The 18,219-nt window shown below is 47.3% G+C and overlaps 1 protein-coding gene across 3 annotated transcripts in view; it reads right to left on the minus strand.

The window, feature by feature from the left end:
* Positions 1 to 18,219, minus strand: part of BCAR3 (BCAR3 adaptor protein, NSP family member) — a 156,163-nt gene that overhangs the window by 97,107 nt on the left and 40,837 nt on the right. For 2 of the 3 annotated variants that reach the window (XM_072834564.1, XM_072834566.1), the window contains exon 2: positions 8,174 to 8,504. In XM_072834564.1, the coding sequence (XP_072690665.1) occupies positions 8,174 to 8,490 (317 nt within the window). In that variant the 5' untranslated portion in view covers positions 8,491 to 8,504. Of the gene's footprint in view, positions 1 to 8,173; positions 8,505 to 16,715; positions 16,839 to 18,219 lie in introns of those variants that run through there. The other variant, XM_072834565.1, reaches the window with a different exon arrangement.

Here is an 18,219-nt window from a genome sequence, read left to right on the forward strand (position 1 = left end):
ACCTCCCCTCGGGTAATCATCAGTTTGTTCTCTATAGTTAAGAGGATGTTTCTTGTTTTTTCTCTTTCTCTTTTTTCCCCCTTCCCTCACATGTTTTGTTTCTTAAATTGCACATGACTGAAATCATATGGTATTTGTCTTTCTCTGACTTATTTTGCTTAGCATAACATTCCAGTTTCATCCATATTGTTGCAAATGACAAGATTTCATTCTTTTTGATGACTAATATTCCAACGTGTATATCCATTCATACGAAAACATGTAATTTTAAGTTTTCTAGTAGCCAATTGAAAAGAAATAGGTAAAATTAATTTCTATCTTATTTAACATATTTTAAAAACAATACCATTTTAATCCATAGTAACATAATAAATATTAATGAAATATTTTACATTCTCTTTTTATATTAATCTCCAAATGTTCCCTCCCCCAGAGAGGCCTTCCCTCCACCCAATCCAAGGAACTCTTGCATCTCCTCATCTTGTGGTTACATATTTATTGACACATTTGTCTACATGCCCCATAAACTAGGCACAGCCTAAGGACAGGGCCACACCTATTCCAATCTCCGTGGGTACTTGGTATCCAGCATCACGCCTGGCACAAAATAAGCTCAATAAATATTTACCAAAGAATAAATAGCAAAGATGCTAATATTAAGTACAAGGGCAAGCAGGAAAGGGCTGGGCGAACCCACTGAAGACAGGCTCTGTTTTGTGTCTTAGCATGACGGTGTACTGATCTTTTATTTAGTGCAGTATGAGGCTATTATACTTGTAAGCAAAAATGGTGGCCAAGACACACTGCTGTAGGGCAGCTCAGGGCAGACCCAGAGAGAGGGATTCCAGCCAGACTTCGTCAACATGTGAGAAACTTTCTCCCACAGAAGCTGCAGGCATGAACATGATCTCAGGTTACACACAAAGATTAGGAGCCTCCAGAAGGAAGGATGGAAACTTATATCTGAGCCCCTCCTCCAAGCCAGGTTCTGCGCTAGGCACCCTCACGTAGGACTCTATTTGACCTTGTAGCTACCCTTTGAGGACGAGAAGAATCAGAAAGGTAAAGTAACTTACACAAGGTCACAAAGCTGCTGGGTCTAGTTGCTTGAATCAATGTCAAGGTCGCCAACAGCATTCTTTGCTTTTCATGGCTAGGTCAATACCCCAGCAAAGGCATCAGTGGCCTTCAAGGTCAGGTGTCACACAGCAGAGTTGGGGCAGAAGAATAAAGTACTGGCAAGCAGATGGGAGCTGACTGCAAGGATGTGACCTGCTCCACCCAGACTCCCAGAAGGGGGTGCCAGGCCCAAGCAGAAGCCAAAGCTCTGCCATTCAGGGCAGCCTTCATATTTAGTGACTAGTGATCCTTCACAGGACTCCTCAGAGGGAGGTATTTTTACCCTCATCTTACAATTTAGAACTTCCCCAGTTCACATACTTAGTAAGTAGAAAAACAGGGATCTGAACTGAAATCTCTGGGTTAGGAGCCTGGTGTGTTCTCCTCACAGCAGGAGTTATTTTAGCTTCAGTTACTATGATTGCAGGTGCATCTGGAATCACAGATAGTCCAGGAGGCACAAAGGCTGGGTCCATTATGGAAGGTTTCTCCAACTTCTATAATTTTTAAGTAACATCAGAATCCTTAAAAGAAGATCACCCAACCTGCAGCTAGTCTCCTGGGGCCAGACTGCATGGTGGCAGCATCACAAAGCTGTGAGTCTGGGGGTGGCCATAGCCTGCCAGATTATCAGTCCTGGGACTCGAGTACAGGCCCCATGCGGGAGTCTGCTTCCATCAACAACAGCAATGACAACTTCTCCAGCCTGGCTCCTCTGGCCACGCTGTGAAGGCTCCCAAATCCAACATGCAAATAACCTGTGACAGCACAGCATCTTCCGTTTACAATAGGTTTCTACATAGACCGAAAGGTGTGAAAAGCTCTCCTAATTTCTGACCCTCAGAAGACAAAAGCCTGACCTTTCCCAAACAGCATGCAGGAGGCCTAAGAAACCATGATTTCTATGTCCTGGGGGTGGGGGCAGAGAAGATGTTAAGCAGCATCACCCAACAAGGACTGCTTTGTGTAATCCTCCGATGATTTTCTTGGTTGCGGTTTGTACTCACTGAAAAACAAAAAATCTTTCAGTTTTCCCCAGAACAGCTGAGAATGCACAGATCCCAGCCTTTAGGTTCAAATCATCCCTGTCAGTAGAGGGTTGAGGGCCACTGTAAGGCAGCTGGTGGACCTGTAGGCATTTCCCAGTCCCTAGGTTCCCTCAAACCACTACCCCCACCCCCCCCACCGCTGTGGGGGAGGGGGAGGGGTGCAAGATGCCCAGCAGGGGCTGAGCTCACCTCTGACCCAGCTGCTCCTGGCTCAGCACACCAGAGGCCACCAGGACCTGAACATGTACCATTCCTCAGAATGCACCACCCCATCCACAACAGCTGCACACACACACCAAGAGGCATTTCAAAATGTTAGTAAAACACAAACTTGAAATTTTAAAAATAAAAATTCAACATATGGACTATTAACTTGCCTGGAGACAAGTGGCTATTCTTGGCTATTAGGCAACTGTTACTCCGCTAACTCAATAAATGCACCTTCTATTAAGTGGAATCTGTTAATCTAGTACATAGACTTTTTCAACTCTAAACCCAACGTTTCCTCTGTGCACGAAAAGCTTCCAATCTGCAGAGAGCAGAGATGCCCAGATATAACTAAAATGCAGATACTTGATGTGGACCTTCACACTGAAGGTCCCTCTGATTAACTGCAAGCTAAAGGCTGATTCATTTGCATGTCTGGGGAAACATCTTGCTTTGTTAAGGAGAAAGCAGTAGTTGCAGAACTTGGTGGTTCTCAAGAGGAACAAATGAAATAGTTTTTCAGGTGAGGGCACTGACGCAGCCCAGAGTTAGATATTTAAAATCAGTGTTTTGAGAAGAGTCTGCACAGATCCTATGTCTTCCACTTTGCTTCCACTTGAAAGAGCAGACGCTGCGACACCGTAGGTTACTTACCGCCTGGGAAAGTACACTGGATTTTAATTTGGGATAATTCTGCAGACTTTCTGGCCCCCGTCAGTTAAAACACTTGTGACTAGTCAGTCAGCTCCACTCATGCAAGCTAATGAAACATCACATTGTCCCGCCACATGCTCCCACAGCACAGGGGCCGAAAGAATTAGGCACTCGGCAGCTGTTCCCAGGAATGCATGCCTCCACGTACCCACAGGCAGGAAGAGGACCCGCAACGGTCTCCCAGAGCTGATCCTGCAGCTATCCTGACAACACAGACATCTCAACAACAGGAACCAGTCCCCTCTCAGCCCAAGAAAGGTCCCAGATTCAAGTAAAAATTCACCCTTGAAGATAAGTGAATCAAAGGGACATCAGTCAAACAAATGCTGACATCGAGAGGAAATCCTGTCTGCAGACCTCTCGGGGAAGCCTTGCTCTGCCTGCAGAACAAAGGCTTCTTCTGTGACATCAAGCAGCAGGTTTAAGAGCACCCTGGCGTCTCGCTTTGGCCACCTTTCAAAACCACAAGTACATCCAAGGGCAGCCAAGATAACAACAAAGCCAAGAGATACACTCTCCAAATGAGGAAAGACCAACTCTCCCTTCCAGGCCTGCTTTCTGCCTGGCTCTTGGTGGCCAAGACCCCATTTCCTCAAGGTGGGTGTCCAAGGTGCTGGGTTCAGACTCTGGGGACTGTAGCTTTCCATACAGTAGGACAGCTCAGAAGACGTCCACAGTGGAGGCCAACCTTCTTGGGAAGCTGTGGAGCACCCTGTCTAGGGAAGGCCCTATAGTACTTCCTGGGTTCTAATCCTAATCCTATCTTAGTCACCCATTTGATTCTGGTCTTAGGTGCCTCAACATCTCTGAACTACTTTCTCAACTGTCAATAACAACAATAATGCTGCTGCTGCTGCCGCCACTGCCAAAATAAGATCTGCTGTATCTCTCACACACAGGGTTAGGATGCTCACACAGGATGATTTATGAACATATCCTTGAAGATGTTTTAAAACTTTAAAATGTGGGATCCCTGGGTGGCTCAGTGGTTGAACGTCTGCCTTTGGCTCAGGGCGTGATCCTGGGGTCTCGGGATCGAGTCCCTACATCGGGCTCCCTGCACGGAGCCTGCTTCTCCCTCTACCTGTGTCTTTGCCTCTCTCTCTGTGTCTCTCATGAATAAATAAATAAAATCTTTTAAAATAAATAAATAAAACTATAAAATGTGAAAGAATAATTTATGTGGCCACAGAGTAGATATTCGATTAATATGCAATTATAATAAAGGTGACTTTTTAATGATTAATGAGCTAAATATATTTGTTAGAAAAACAGCAAACTTGCAATTTATCAGAGTATTTTACAAGACAAAAAGGCGTCTGATGGGTTTCCCTCTAAGTATAGGTGGAGTATCCATGAAAAGTGGGTCTGGGATTTCCCAGATGGCCCCATCATCATCATGCCAACACCAAAAAGGACAAAATGGAAGGTTTTCAGACTTGACATCTGGGCAAGTCACCTTCAGCTGGAATTAACCTTTGAATTCACCATGAAAAGTAAAAAGGCCAAAAAGTTTACCTGAAATAAGCCACACACACACACAAATCAATAATCTTGTTAAAAGTAGATCTAACTAGTCTTACTCCCTGGTGTCACAGATCCAAAACTCTTAACTTTAAAAGCTGCCAGCATGGGGCACCTGGGTTGCTCAGTAGGTTAAGCGTCTGGCTTCAGCTCAGGTCATGATCCCAGGGGCCCCATGGGGCAGGAGTCTGCCTCTCCCTCTGCTCTTCCTCTTTCTCTCTCAAAAAAATAAAATCTCTAAAGAAAAATAAAAGCTTCCAGCTTCCAGCTTCCAGCAGTGTGAGTGAGCGAGCAAGAGTGGGGAGTGGTTGGTGTTTTCATAGCAACTGAGCTGTAAGGGCCGAATTAGGAACAGAAATGCTATTTCTCCCTCATGGCAGCTCCGCTGAGGCACCTCAGGCAGCGCTCCCTCTCTGGAGCCCCCAGGTTCTCACTCATACCTTTTGTCCCTTGCTTTTCACACACACAAAGCTTTATTTGTTGATCCTGTGTCTTGTTCCTAGAAGGAACTGAGGCAGCTAATAATCTTATTAGGAATATTTAAAAGGATGAAAATAATAATGCGAGGTACTTTGAACTCCTCAAAATTGGGAACACCCCAAGATAGTTTTTAAAGTGCGTTACGTGAACAAAATAAAGTCGCGTCTGGCTGGCTTAGTCGGTAGAGCATGTGACTCTTGATCTTCGGGTCGTGAGTTAGAGCCCCGTGTTGGGGGCAGAGTTCACTCAAAAGAGTAAATACATAAATAAATAAAGTTTAAAAATAACAAAATCTATTAATAAGACCAAGGAGCAGGAGACTAGGATTTTATGATCCTTTGACGTGACCTTCCCACTCAGCATAATCCTGAAGGCCATGCATTTGTTACTTCCTGTATTTGCCTTTAACAATGAGATATTTTAAGTTATGGGAAAAAGTTGTGATTTTAGGTGAATGTAGTTCTGAATGATAAACAAACCTAAGCCAGCAGTGTATGTCATGTCTTCCACAGGCTGGACTTCAAACTCAGGACTTGCGGCCACCACCTGATAAGATCTTTTTCAGAGAGCTGACCTCTGTCCAAGTCATTTTCAAATCAAAAGCTTTGAACTCCTGGCAGGTTGATGGCTTGGACCTTGGGTGTTTATCAAGGACTTCCTCAAGATAGGAAGGGTGACTCCATCGCCACCTCTGGCTCCCCGGAGCTCCCCCCTTTCAAGAGCTGGTACCCAGCATATTTAACTTGCGAAATAATAAGTGGCTACAGTAAGTCGGGGAAAAGCTGGTTCTGACTTCACTTTGTGCAGCCTGGTATTAGGGCTTATTTGCGGCTGGCCAGAAGTTCTTTTTCTTTGCTGTCCCTTAACCTTCATAAGAGGGAGCAATGACTGTGCCCCTTTAGCAGGGGACACCACTGCTAAATGCCAATGATTCAATATTAACAATACTGTGCACAGGTGTGTACCTTCACACCGACTTGTGCCATCAGCAGGCTGTCTGCTAGCTCTCCGAGTGGGGACGTCACCCACCTACATTTTACAGAGCAGGTGCAGGGCTTTCTAACGTCCAGGACATTCTGGGGAACCTTCTGAGCTGATGTCAGAAACCTTTCAGGGCTCTCCAATGCTTTCTACAGAGAATATGTGGGCCTTCACTTATGTTCCTCTTACACTACTACAATTATGCACCTAAAACAAATTCTAACCTCCTACCTGCCTAGCTCTCTCCCAACATCTGTACTGTCCACCTCTCAGCTTGCTACACTCTAGCCACAGGCCACCCAGCTTGTTTTGGGACTTTTTTCAAACATGCCAGACTTGTCCCCACACCCAGTTCTTTGCACTGCTCTCCCTATTACTGAAACAATCTTCCTCTAGTTCTTTCCATGGCTGCCTTCTCATTATGCAGGTCTTAGCTCAAATGTCATGTCCTCAGAGACCTGTCCACATTATAAAAAAAAGATACAAGCCCAATAAATCTTCAGTCTATCACGATTTCCTCTATAGCACTTAATATAATCTGCAATTAACTTGTTTATTACCTGGGTCCTTCCCTAGAATATCAGCTCTGGGAAGACACCACTTCAGATGCCCCATTGCTATCCTGTTAGCTCACACACTTCCTCACCCTGGGAAAGGGCAAGGGCAGATTGCTGGAACGATTTGGTTGCCAGAACACCTTCAAGGTTGGACCAGCCCTTCAGTTCAGATACTAAGAGGGGCTGGGCAGAGCTCTGGTGAAGGACCAGTGCTTACAAAATCAATGTGCTCTCATTAACATAGGCAATAGACTCAATATACAGATATTGAGCAAACAAATGAGCTAGGATCAAAGTGGCTTTCTTTGCTACAGAGTTAGAAAGAGACACCAGGAGATACAACAAAAGGAACCAGGCCCTTCTCTGCCCGATAACATCACAGGTTGCTGATCTTCCCCAACAGGAAAAGGAAAGCAGTTCCTAAACCAGCTCCAACAAGCAGAAACTAATCACAGCCAGGCCCATACAAACCCAGACAAGAAGCTTTGATAACCATAAGGCTTATCTACCCAGATCCCTCGTGGACAGGAGCAATCAATCCTTGTTCTAAAGTATTCTGAAGCTGACCTGATGATGTATCCATAACAAATTTTACTTCTACTTGTAGGAGGTGCAGGTCCTAATTTATACCCGCCTTGGCATCCCTACAGAATTGGATGGACATAGTTCAGAATCTAATGTTATAATAAAAAATATATATTTTGTGCTTCATTTTGAGGGACTTAGTGATAAATAGGAAGCTGGCTGTAAAAATACTCTCAAATATTAGATACTAAGAAATGGTTAATTTTTTTAGGTGTTCTAGTTTTTTATGTTATATATTTTTTAAAAAATAGGAGTACTGGGCAGCTCGGGTGGCTCAGTGGTTTAGCACCACCTTCAGCCCAGGGCCTGATCCTGGAGACCCAGGATCGAGTCCCATGTCGGGCTCCCTGCATGGAGCCTGCTTCTCCCTCTGCCTGTGTCTCTGCCTCTCTCTCTCTCTCTCTCTCTCTCTCTGTGTGTCTCTCATGAATAGATAAAAGCTTAAAAAAATAAAAATAAAAATAAGAGTACTTATCTTTGAAAGACACATACCAAAATATTTACAGATAAAACCGGGGCTGAAATTTACTTCAAAACCATTACAGAGGAAGGAAAGTGGGTGGGAATACAAAGCAGGACTAGCCCTGAACCCATAGCAGCTGAAGTGGGGTGGCGGGTCCTTGGGAGTTAAACTATTTGCTCTACGCTGTACAGCTGACATATTCCCTAACAGAAAGGCTTTTTAAAAAGCCCTTTAAAAGCCAAGTCATTGTCACTTATGGAAATAAATAAGTTACCTAAAGGAGTGCCCAGGTGGCTCAGTGAGTTAAGAGTCTGACTCTTAACTTTGGCTCAGGTCACAAGCGTAGGCTTGTAAGATAGAGTCCTGCACTGGACTCCGTGCTGGGTGTGAAGCCTGCTTAAGATTCTCTCTCCCTCTGCATTCCCCATCCTTTCCCCCCCAGGCGCTCTCTAAAATGATGATAATAATAATAATAATAATTAATAAATAGTCACCTGAAGGTGAAGGTTTCACCTTTCCAGTCTTGCAGGGGGTGCTCCTGGATGATGGCCGAGGTCAGAGGGGAGCTCTGCCTTGGGGACTTGGAATGGGGCAGGGTCCCCATGTGACTGAAATTATCACAGGACCTGATGGGAGGAGGGCCTTTTTTCTTCCGTGGAAGGGTACCGTGTATAGACACGTCCTGATAGGCATCTGTGTGATGCTCAGCCGGAGGGGACTTGCTGCTCAGAAGGTCCATGGATGAGGCCAGAGGGAATTGGTGATTCACCGGCATGTTTCTTGGAAGGTTCACAAATTTTCCCGCAGCCATGATTCTCAACTGCTCTAAGGGGAAAAGAAAAGAGTGAAGGTGTGAATCTAAGTTAATCACAAGAACTGACTTCCTACTCACAAAAGGAAATGGAAATGTACCGCATAACAAAAGAACAGGTTTGTGGAGCGTTAAATGTTGAAAGGCATCACTAGGGAAATGTAATACAAGCAGGAAGTTTATTGAGTCCCTTTTCTGATTTCTCCTGGTTAGCAGCAGATTCACCAAAGGAAAAGGGGAAACGTATTTCAGGGACTCTAGAGGCACATGGGCCATTTTATTATTTCAGATGACTGAAGCTGATGAACAACAGGACTAACAAAAAAAGACTACTGAGGAAGCGCTCAAGGTTTCAATATAAGTGCACTAGAGAACACATTATAAATGTTCGATAATTAGCTCACATCTTTCCACCACCCTGTAAATGATAAGAACAGGTGGAGATTACTGGAATTCCTCAGCTGCTAGAAGGCCGTCATGCCAGACCAGCCCCTCAGTTGTGCTACCCAGGGCAACAGGGCAGAATTTTTCTGGCAAAGATCTGGTGCTTACAAATAAATCAATATACTCTAATTAACAAGACGGGCCAGGGTCAGGGGTCAGGAGGTGGGTCACTCCTCCATACATCAGTGGGCTCAGCTGCAGAGGAAAGCCACTGGGGTTGGGGAAATTCATGTACATTGTCCCCCAGAGGGTTCAGGAACCTGCCTGCCACCAGCAGGGTTAAGCAACATACATGTTGTCTGCATAGTCAGGGGAGAGTGGGGAGGAAGAGAAATAAGACCAACAGGGGGCAGAGGGGGGAGAACACGAAAAGAAAAGGAAAATGTGTGCTAGGTTGTATGTAAAAGTAGACCCAAGCAGTTATGCCCAGCTGTGATCATTCGGAGACTTGTCCACTCTGAGCAAGAGACAGCACCCGCTCACCTCTCCCGGAAAAACAAACTATGGTTTTGACCTAAGTCAAATTGTACAAGACACCTCTAAGGCCAACATATAGAAGAAAAAACCCACAAGCTTGAATAACAATTAGAACTAGTCCTTGGAGACATGAAGGATCCAGAACCTGTCCCGCCTGCCACGGTACCAGACTGGTCCAGACAATAGCGCAGCTAAGTCATGCTAAGCCTGATGCATGACTAGGGAGCAGAACGTTCCTTTGCTCTGCAGTCTGTTCCAAAGCCCCGCAGCCCCCAATCCTCACAGGCCACCTTCCCCACTGCAAAGAGGCCAGGGAGAGTGAAAATCATTGCTTAATAGTACCACACTGCAGAGTCAGTTCCACAAAGGAATTGAGGACTTGAGGACCAGCAAGAAACACACTGCTCTCCAGCAGCTCACAATGTAGCGGGAAGAACCAGGATAAAGGTAGTGCAAGGGAGACAACAGACAACAACATTCACAGTCCGTTGCTTCACGTGCAACAGAGAGAAACACACAGTGCCAGGGGCTGGACGGAAGGAAACCCTTCCCTCAAGGTATACAGTCCTAACCCTGTCCTCAGTTCTTTCCCAAACCTGGTCATTCTGGGGCCTGTCTGCGACCACACAGAGGGCCTGGCTCACGGCGGGCACAGAACAATAGGGCTGTGAGTCCCCCTGGGGGCCTCTCCCGGGTCTGGCCAGTACCTGGCACACTGTCAGAACTTACTCAATGTTAGTCATCATTATTTAAAAAGAAACCCAAGCTCCCTGGTCCTCCCTGCCTGACCACCAGTGATGTAAGCCGACTAGGATTCCCTCACCCCACACACACACACCCCGCTCCCCACAGTTGTGAATGTTTGCCTGTCCAAGCTGTCAGCACCTTCTTAAGAGAGAGGCCCAGATCATTCCAAAGAACCTGCTGGGGAGGCCCAGAACACCCCACAGAACCTCCTTCTGTGCAAAGGGCCACAGTGTTGATCAACTATTTCCAGGTTATTATGACAGGGAAGGGTTGCCCCGGCTCCAGTGTTTCTGGCAGCTGGTTTCCTCTCTGCTTATTGAAGATCTAGATTTCAAGACTGGGCCAAAGGGCTCTAGAATGCTCCTCAGCAAGTTTCCCCTACTTCAGTGTATTCTCTGAATCGAGGGTTAACACCTGCCCTTCCTACTTATGATTTAACAAGCATTTAAGTGCCTCCTCCATAGAAGATACTCAGAGCAACAATGATGCATAAGCCACAATTCCTGACTAGGAGCTCTAAGAGAGAATCCTATAACTCATCAATAGGGACCCACAACATGCTGGAGGGAAGAACAACTAATTTGAACAACGTGACTTGAGGAGATCTCAGAGAGGGCAATGCTGGAGATGAAGCACTTTGGAGGGATTTTGAAAGCCTGCCAAGAGGATGCTGGAATGGCAGATGCATAGAGGCAAAGAAGTACATCCACAGGCTCAGAGACTACAAACTGAGCTGTGTGGCTCACGTGGGGACGTCAAAGAGCACTTCCTAGAAGCCCAGCTTAGGACAAGATCATGAAGTCTTAAGGGCTGTGTCAAGGGATCTGGACTGCAGGTGCTAAAGATCTGGAAGGAAGGGACAGAAGCCAGTCTGTGCCCAGATAGGTAAGTCTGGAAATTCTGGAAAGGAAAGAAGGGAGGCAGGCAGACCAGTCAAGCTGATGGCCGCAAGCCACCGAGGAAGGATGAAGAACCCTGATCTAGGGCGGTGGCCAAAGAGACAGAGGGAAGAATGAGGAGCTTGAGGCCTCTGGCTGGGAGAATGAGGACAGAGGCCACAGCCATGGGAGGACGGTGCAGTGCTGTAACATGCTGAGTGGTACAAGGAGGACTCCTGTGGGAGGGAGGCTAACAAGCTCACCACCGAACTGGTCAGTGTGAGGAACCAATGGCACAGTTCAGTGTAGGAGGTAAGACAATGGTATGTACACTTGGGAGCCAGGACAGGATGTAGATTTTTAAGAATCATCAACATAAAGGGAATATTTAAACCAGAGAATAGATCCCTTAGCTTGTTATTATCAGCTGTGATAACAGATGTGAAAGTACCTCTTAAACTGTCAGGAAACATACAATATCCATGAATTATATCCCTGCTCTCTCCACTGTGGCTGCTTCAAGCCTGGAGCACCCAAAGGACTGAGTTCTGAAAACCTGAAGCGGTGGTCCGGAAGCTGGCTGCATGAAAGAATTTTCTGGGAAGGAAGCTTTTAAAATTCTGAAACCCGGGACACCTGGTCTTAAGGTGAAGACACCTGACTTAAGGGTTTAAGTCAGTTGGTTAAGCGTTTGACTCTTGATTTTAGCTCAGGTTGTGATCTCAAGGTCGGGGAAATCGAGCCCCGTGTGTGGCTCAGTGCTCTGCGTGGAGTCTGCTTGTCTTGTCTCTCTCCCTCTGCTCCCCCTCCCCCACCCCCCCACTCATGCTCTTGAGCTCTCTAGAGTGTGAGTTCTCTAAAATAAATAAAATCTTTAAAAATAATAATACATAAGATAAAATCCTGACACCCAAGCTGTAACCCAGACCAATGAAATCAGAACCTCGGTTGGGTAGGAACCTGGCATCATTCTTTTTGAAGCCACCAGTACTGTCCAATGTGGAGCCAAGGTTGAGGACCACTGGATAAGCAAGTCTCTTTCATACAGAACTTACACTCAGATTTGGTTACCTGAGGAACAGAACAGAATGACAGTGAGGAGGGGTCAATCAATAGAAGCATCAATTCATTCTTCTATTCAACATCCAAGTATGGAGGGCCTCCTATGTGGTGGGCACTGAGACTGGTATTGGGGACAGTGTCAAACAGCGGTTACTACTCTGTGGTGGAAGGAGACAGCAAGTACTAGCCACATGTGCTGGTGATTTCTAGTGCTATGGGAGCACAAGGAGTGGGGACCAGGATCTAGACTCATCTATGGCCAGAAAAGGCTTTCCTGAGGATGGGATGCTGACCTGAATGATGTGAAGCAGAGTTTAGTAACTGAAGGGAAAAGATTATCCAAGTTGAAACCTCCAGAGAATTCTCAACTGCAGACAAATTGGAAATATCCAAGCCGGGCTCCCCTCTACAACCCACTGCCTCTACCTTGGGCCTCTTCCCCATTAAAATACAGGCTTGTCCTTTGTGTAGTCCCTTGGAAAGACTGGTTCAACCCTGGGGCCTATGTCAAGCCTGAATCAGCCCAAAAGTGGCAGTGTGGGCCCCGACCAGAGACAGAACTTCTAAAAAATATAACTAAAAGTGGGGAAGAGGGTAGAAGGGGGAACTATAGGTAGAAGGAACTCAATTACAACCTTCTGGGTCCCTGTAGTTCCTACTTAAGTTTTATTTGCTTTTATTTTTTCCAGACTCCAGAAACCTATGGCAAATCCAACAGATGGAAGTACATGATGTGTAGCTGGAATCTAGGTTCAAGGTAAGCACTTTTTTTTTTTTTTTTTAAGATTTTATTTGAGAGAGAGAGCATGAGCAGGGGATGGGAGCTGGAAGAAGCACAGGGAGGAGAAGCAGACTCCCCACAGAGGAGGGAGCCTGACTTGAGGCTGGATCCCAGGACCTGGGGATCACAACATGAGCCAAAGGCAGATGCTTAACCGACTGAGCCACCCAGGCGCCCAAGTACCTTTAATTTTTTATTTTTTTAACTACCTTTCATTTTGAGAGCAAAGCCAGTTACCACATTTGACTCCATTAGGCAAATCTCAAGAGTATTATATATAGGTAGGATCTCAGAGAATGGAGCCTCTTCGTTTTTCCAGATAAGGGAGGTAAATGTTCATTCATTCAATATATATTGTCTCAGGGCTTACAATGCACCAGGAATGAGGACATAATGAACCAGACAAGGTCCTGCTCTCAGGGAGCCTCCATCATGATGGGGTAGGCTGGGGCGGAGGGGGAGGTATCCCTGTCAACACAGACAAGAAAACAAACTAGGTAATGTCTCAGCATCAGTGTCCTAAGGATGAAATGATAGAAGACACTGGCTGGGACGGAGAGTTATTTTAGATGAGGGTGGTATGGGAGGGCTTCTCTGAATAGATTCCTGAGAAAAGAGAACCAGTCAAGAGAAGATAGAAAGGAAGTTCCAGGCAGGGGACAGAGCAAATCAAAGGCCCTGAGGTGGGACTACATGGTTAGAAAAGCATGGTGAAGACTAACCCCAAATCCCCACTTCCTGGCCCCCAGTTTTCCTCTGCTTGGAGATGCTTCTGTCTCAATGTTCCTAGCCATTATGTACTTCTTATGTACTATGAGGTTGTTGTTTTTTAAATCAAACATGGCATGACTCAGAAGATAAGCTTTAAAGTAAGATAGTCAAACCCCCCACTCTGCCATTTCCTTACTAGCTGTATGGCCTGAAACAAGTTACTCAACCTCTCTGACAGTTTCTCATTTGTAAAAAATGTGTTAAAAATACCTCTTTCGGGGGCACCTGGATGGCTCAGTGGTTGAGCCTTTGGCTCCGGTCATGATCCCCAGGTCCTGGGATCGAGTCCCACACCAGGCTCCTTGCAGGGAGCCTGCTTCTCCCTCTGCCTATGTCTCTGTGTCTCTCATGAATAAACTTTTAAAATCTTAAAAAAAAAAATCTTTCACGGGGGTGACCTGAAAAGTAAATGCAACTGTATATGGGAAGCCCTTGCCACATGGCAAGCACTCAATAAATAGCAGGTCTCCTCCAAGCAGGTCAGGGACCAGATCTGTCTTGCTTATCCTTGTATCCCTATTACAAAGAGAGCTCACAAAAGGAGTCACTGCTTCTGGGAAAGACCACAGCCAGGAAGGATGAAGAGGTAAATGTTTTAATTCAGAGCAATAGACAAACACACCAAACCAGGTAGGGCACGCACACACACAGACACAGGCACACCGACAGGGCCTATACGCAGTCTTTAAAAGAAAAGCCCAAAAAAAAATAAAAATAAAAATAAAAATAAATAAAAATAAATTAAAATAAAATTAAAAAAAAAAAAAAAAAGAAAGAAAAGAAAAGCCCAGGTGAGACTTTGGCCATCTGACGTCACCTGTCTCTACTATGCAGGTAAACAGACACCGTACCCTGACTCGGTCTAATTCCAGACCTTGAAATATATACAAAGGTCAAAGATTCTATATCTTGATGTGAAAAATTGAGACCTTTGTGAATGTTCCGAGAGCTGAAACCTCAATAAGGATAACAGTCAAACTTCCAACGTCTGTGCTACCTTCCTGATTCTCCTCAATGACTGTGCTTTGAAGGGCTCATGAAGAGCAGCCCAATTTGCTTGCTTGGCAAAGTTGTCCGGGAGAAACTGACGATCGTGCAAGCCAAGGCAGGGAAAGGCACACCCCTCGTCTGGATCTTTCCAGTTTATTTCTAAAATGGGCTATTTCCAAGTTAAACTTATAGTCACCTGATGTAGGCATGAAAAACTTTCTATCAGGGGCACCTGAGTGGCTCAGTGGTTGAGCGTCTGCCTTGGGCTCAGGGCGTGATCCTGGGGTCCTGGGATTGAGTCCCACATTGGGCTCCCTGCAGGAAGCCTGCTTCTCCCTCTGCCTGTCTCTCTGCATCTCTCTCTGTGTCTCTCATGAAAAATTAGTAAAATCTTTATTTAAAAAAAAACACTTTCTATCATATTTTAAACTCTGGAAATGTAACTGCCTCAGCTGCCCAGTAAGGGCCACAACAGAGAATTTTTCATTTGGATATGTAGTTTTATAACCTCTCTGCAGAGTCAGACAGGAAGATAGAACTGCCACGCATTAAAAAAGAAAAAAAAAAATGGTTTCACACTTAGGATGTTTTTTTCTCCAGTTTAGAAATTAAGAGTACCCCTATTTTCTTTTTTTTTTAAGAGTACCCCTATTTTCGAAGTAAACTTATGAAATCTAGCCAAGTGACTGAAGTATGAATAAGTCTTCCATGGATTGTGTTTTAAGCGACACGACAAAGAATTTATATGATAAAGTTCTTAAGCTTAGCATTCATTTGACAAGTAGTCCTTTCTACATGAATAGGAGATTGAGATCTCGGTTAGTCATCCTGGAAATGCCAGGCTTCTCAGCAGGTTTAGAGAAAGCTGGAGTCAAGGAGGTGAGGGAGCTCCTGGCGGGGGGCAAGCCTTTTACACTGTATGGGGTACAGTGTCCAGGGGGGACACTGCCGTGCAACCTCTCGGCCTGTGGCTTCTGCACTCCTGACCGGGCAGTGCCTGTCCGGAGGCTCTACCGAGCCCCCTCTGCCAGCAACCAGGCCTCCCCTTCCTCCCGCCTCCGTCCTTGGCAGCATGCGGGAGATCATCCGCCCCGACTGACCTTCCCTCCGCCAATATATTTTCCTTGGACAGATCTGCGTAGCCTTGGGAGATAAGAGTCAAGGTTTAAAAGAATCTCAAACGCTTGGCTCCACTTTCTATCCCAGCTAATGGCTTGAGGCGAAAGCACACGCGAGGTTAGTCAAACGCTCTTGCCCCTTTGCACTTTTCTTCGAGCAAGTTAACACCCAAATCAGGATTTTTCCACCCCAGCCACGACCCACCGTGCTGCCCCCGGAACACTTGGCCTTGCCAGTTGCCTCGGAGCCCACTCCACCGCCCAGACAAGTGTCTGCACCTGATCAAACTTTTAAAGTGGCGGCACCCGCTGCCCCGGAGGGGGGTAGGGGGGATGGGAGTGGAGGTAGGGGGCATGGGGATGGGGGTGGGGGTGGGGGGAGGGCTGAGATGGAGCCTCTTCCCGGCGCGTCCACCGTCCCTCCCTTCCCCTCCCCGACGCCGAGGGAGCAACACAACCAAACTATTCATTCTTTCTCAACAAAGGGAGAGCGAGGGAGGGGGATGTTGTCAACAGTTACTGGGCAAGCTCCTTCTCTTTCTTTGCAAACTTTCCAGGAGATTAGTGGAGAGGCTCGCCTCCTCCCAGCCCAGGGCTTCCAGCGGAGCCCCCAGGGCCCGCACCCCCGGCCCCCCGCAGAGAGGGCCCGGCCCCGGCCGGGATGGGGCCGGGATGCAGCCGGGGCGCGCGGGGGACACCAGCGCCCGGGAAGGTGCGGCTCGAGGGCCACGAGCAGAGATGCTCGCCGAACGCCGCCTCCGGGGAGTCCCGGCGGGTCCCCACTTGTGCCACTCGCGCCCCCAACGCCAGCTCTGCCGGGGGCAGGGGCAGAGAGTCCTAACTTTCTCCAGCAAACCTCCCCCCGAGCGGGTCTTGCCGGAGGAGGGCAAGGCCGGGGCGCCCCGCGCGGGATGCGGGGGCGCGGGATGCGGGGCGGGGGCGGGGGCGGGCACTCACCTCCCCGCGCGGCGCGGCGCGCCCGGGCTCCCGGCTGCAGGCGCTGCTCCCCGGGCCGCGGCCGCTCATGGTCGGGGCGCGGCTCCGCGGCTCCGCGGCTCCGGCAGGTCCCGCCCGCGCGGCTGCAGGCGCGGCTCTGCGCTCCGGCCCCCAGCTGGCGACTCGCGGCGTCGCGGCCCCACCCCGGCTGCCGGTTCGCGCCGCCTCGCCGACCCCCCCCCCCCCACATTTACATGCCGCGACCTCGCCCGGCCCCCTCCGCCCGGGATTCGGAGCCCGGGGCTCCTCGCCGCTGCCCGGGGAGCCGGCCTGGAAGTGCGGGGTGGCCGCTGCCCCCCGCCGCGCCCCTCTCGGGGCAGCCCTGCCCCGCCGCTCCCCCCCTTCCCCGCGAGGCTTAACCCGCCTCACTGTCCGCGGACCACCTAGCTGGGCCGCAGTTTAAAGGGCTTCGGGGAGGGAGACAAAGCTCCAGGTAACCACAGATTCCCGAGCCGTGGAGCAGGCCAAGCCATCACACCCACCTGGACAAGTTGAAAGCCAAGTAGCGACTGGAATGGGCATTTCACTACTAGGTGGCTTAGGGGGTGGGAGAGGGGAGCCAACTGGAGAGGTCCTACAGGCTCAGCTAGCAAGGCCTGTTATAAAGCTACAGACATAGTAATTGGCAACGAGGATAGACAAACTGACCAAAAGAATGGAGAGGCCAGAAGCTGAACTACATTAAATGGTCACAGTTCGTGTCAAAGATGCCACCGTGATGCATAGAGAAAAGACTGTATGTCTTTTCGGTAAATGATGCTGGATCAAACCCTCAAACCCACAAACCCACATGCAGAAAAAGGAAGAATCTTGACCCCTACCTCAAACCATGTCAACAGAACAAATTCCAGATGGATTTTAAATCTAAATGTGAAAGATAAAAACAATAAAACTATCCAAAGTAAAAATTAAAAAAAATACATCTTCATGCCCTTGAGGTAGGCAAAGACTCCTTAAACGCATCAGGTGCTAACTATTAAAGGGAAAAACTGCTCATTGGACAACATTAAAAGTAAGACCTCCTGGTCCTCGGAAGACACCATTAGTGAAAAGTCAGGCCCCAAAGGAAGAAAAGATCATTGCAACACATGTGTCCAATAAGGAACTTGCATACAGACTCTATAAAGAATGCTTACAGACCAATAAGAAAAGGGCAGAATGTCTGACTGAAAATAAGTAGAATATTTATTTGAACAACATTTCTCAGAAGGGGATTAACCAGGCATTTCTTAAGACCAAACAATAAACATATGAAAAGTTTCTCAATTACTAATCATCCCAGAAATGAAAACTGAAGTGAATGTTTCACTTCACACCCACCAGAATGGCCAAAATTAGAGAACTTCCAACTACACTTTACAGATCGGTTGGACATTGTCTACCAAAGCTAAATTAACATGTAGCCTGTGACCCGGCCAATTCCATCCTTGGGTATCTTGTCTACTCCACAGAGATGTACGCACAT

Source organism: Canis lupus, chromosome 8, assembly GCF_048164855.1.
Source record: "Canis lupus baileyi chromosome 8, mCanLup2.hap1, whole genome shotgun sequence".
Classification (NCBI taxonomy): domain Eukaryota; kingdom Metazoa; phylum Chordata; class Mammalia; order Carnivora; family Canidae; genus Canis; species Canis lupus.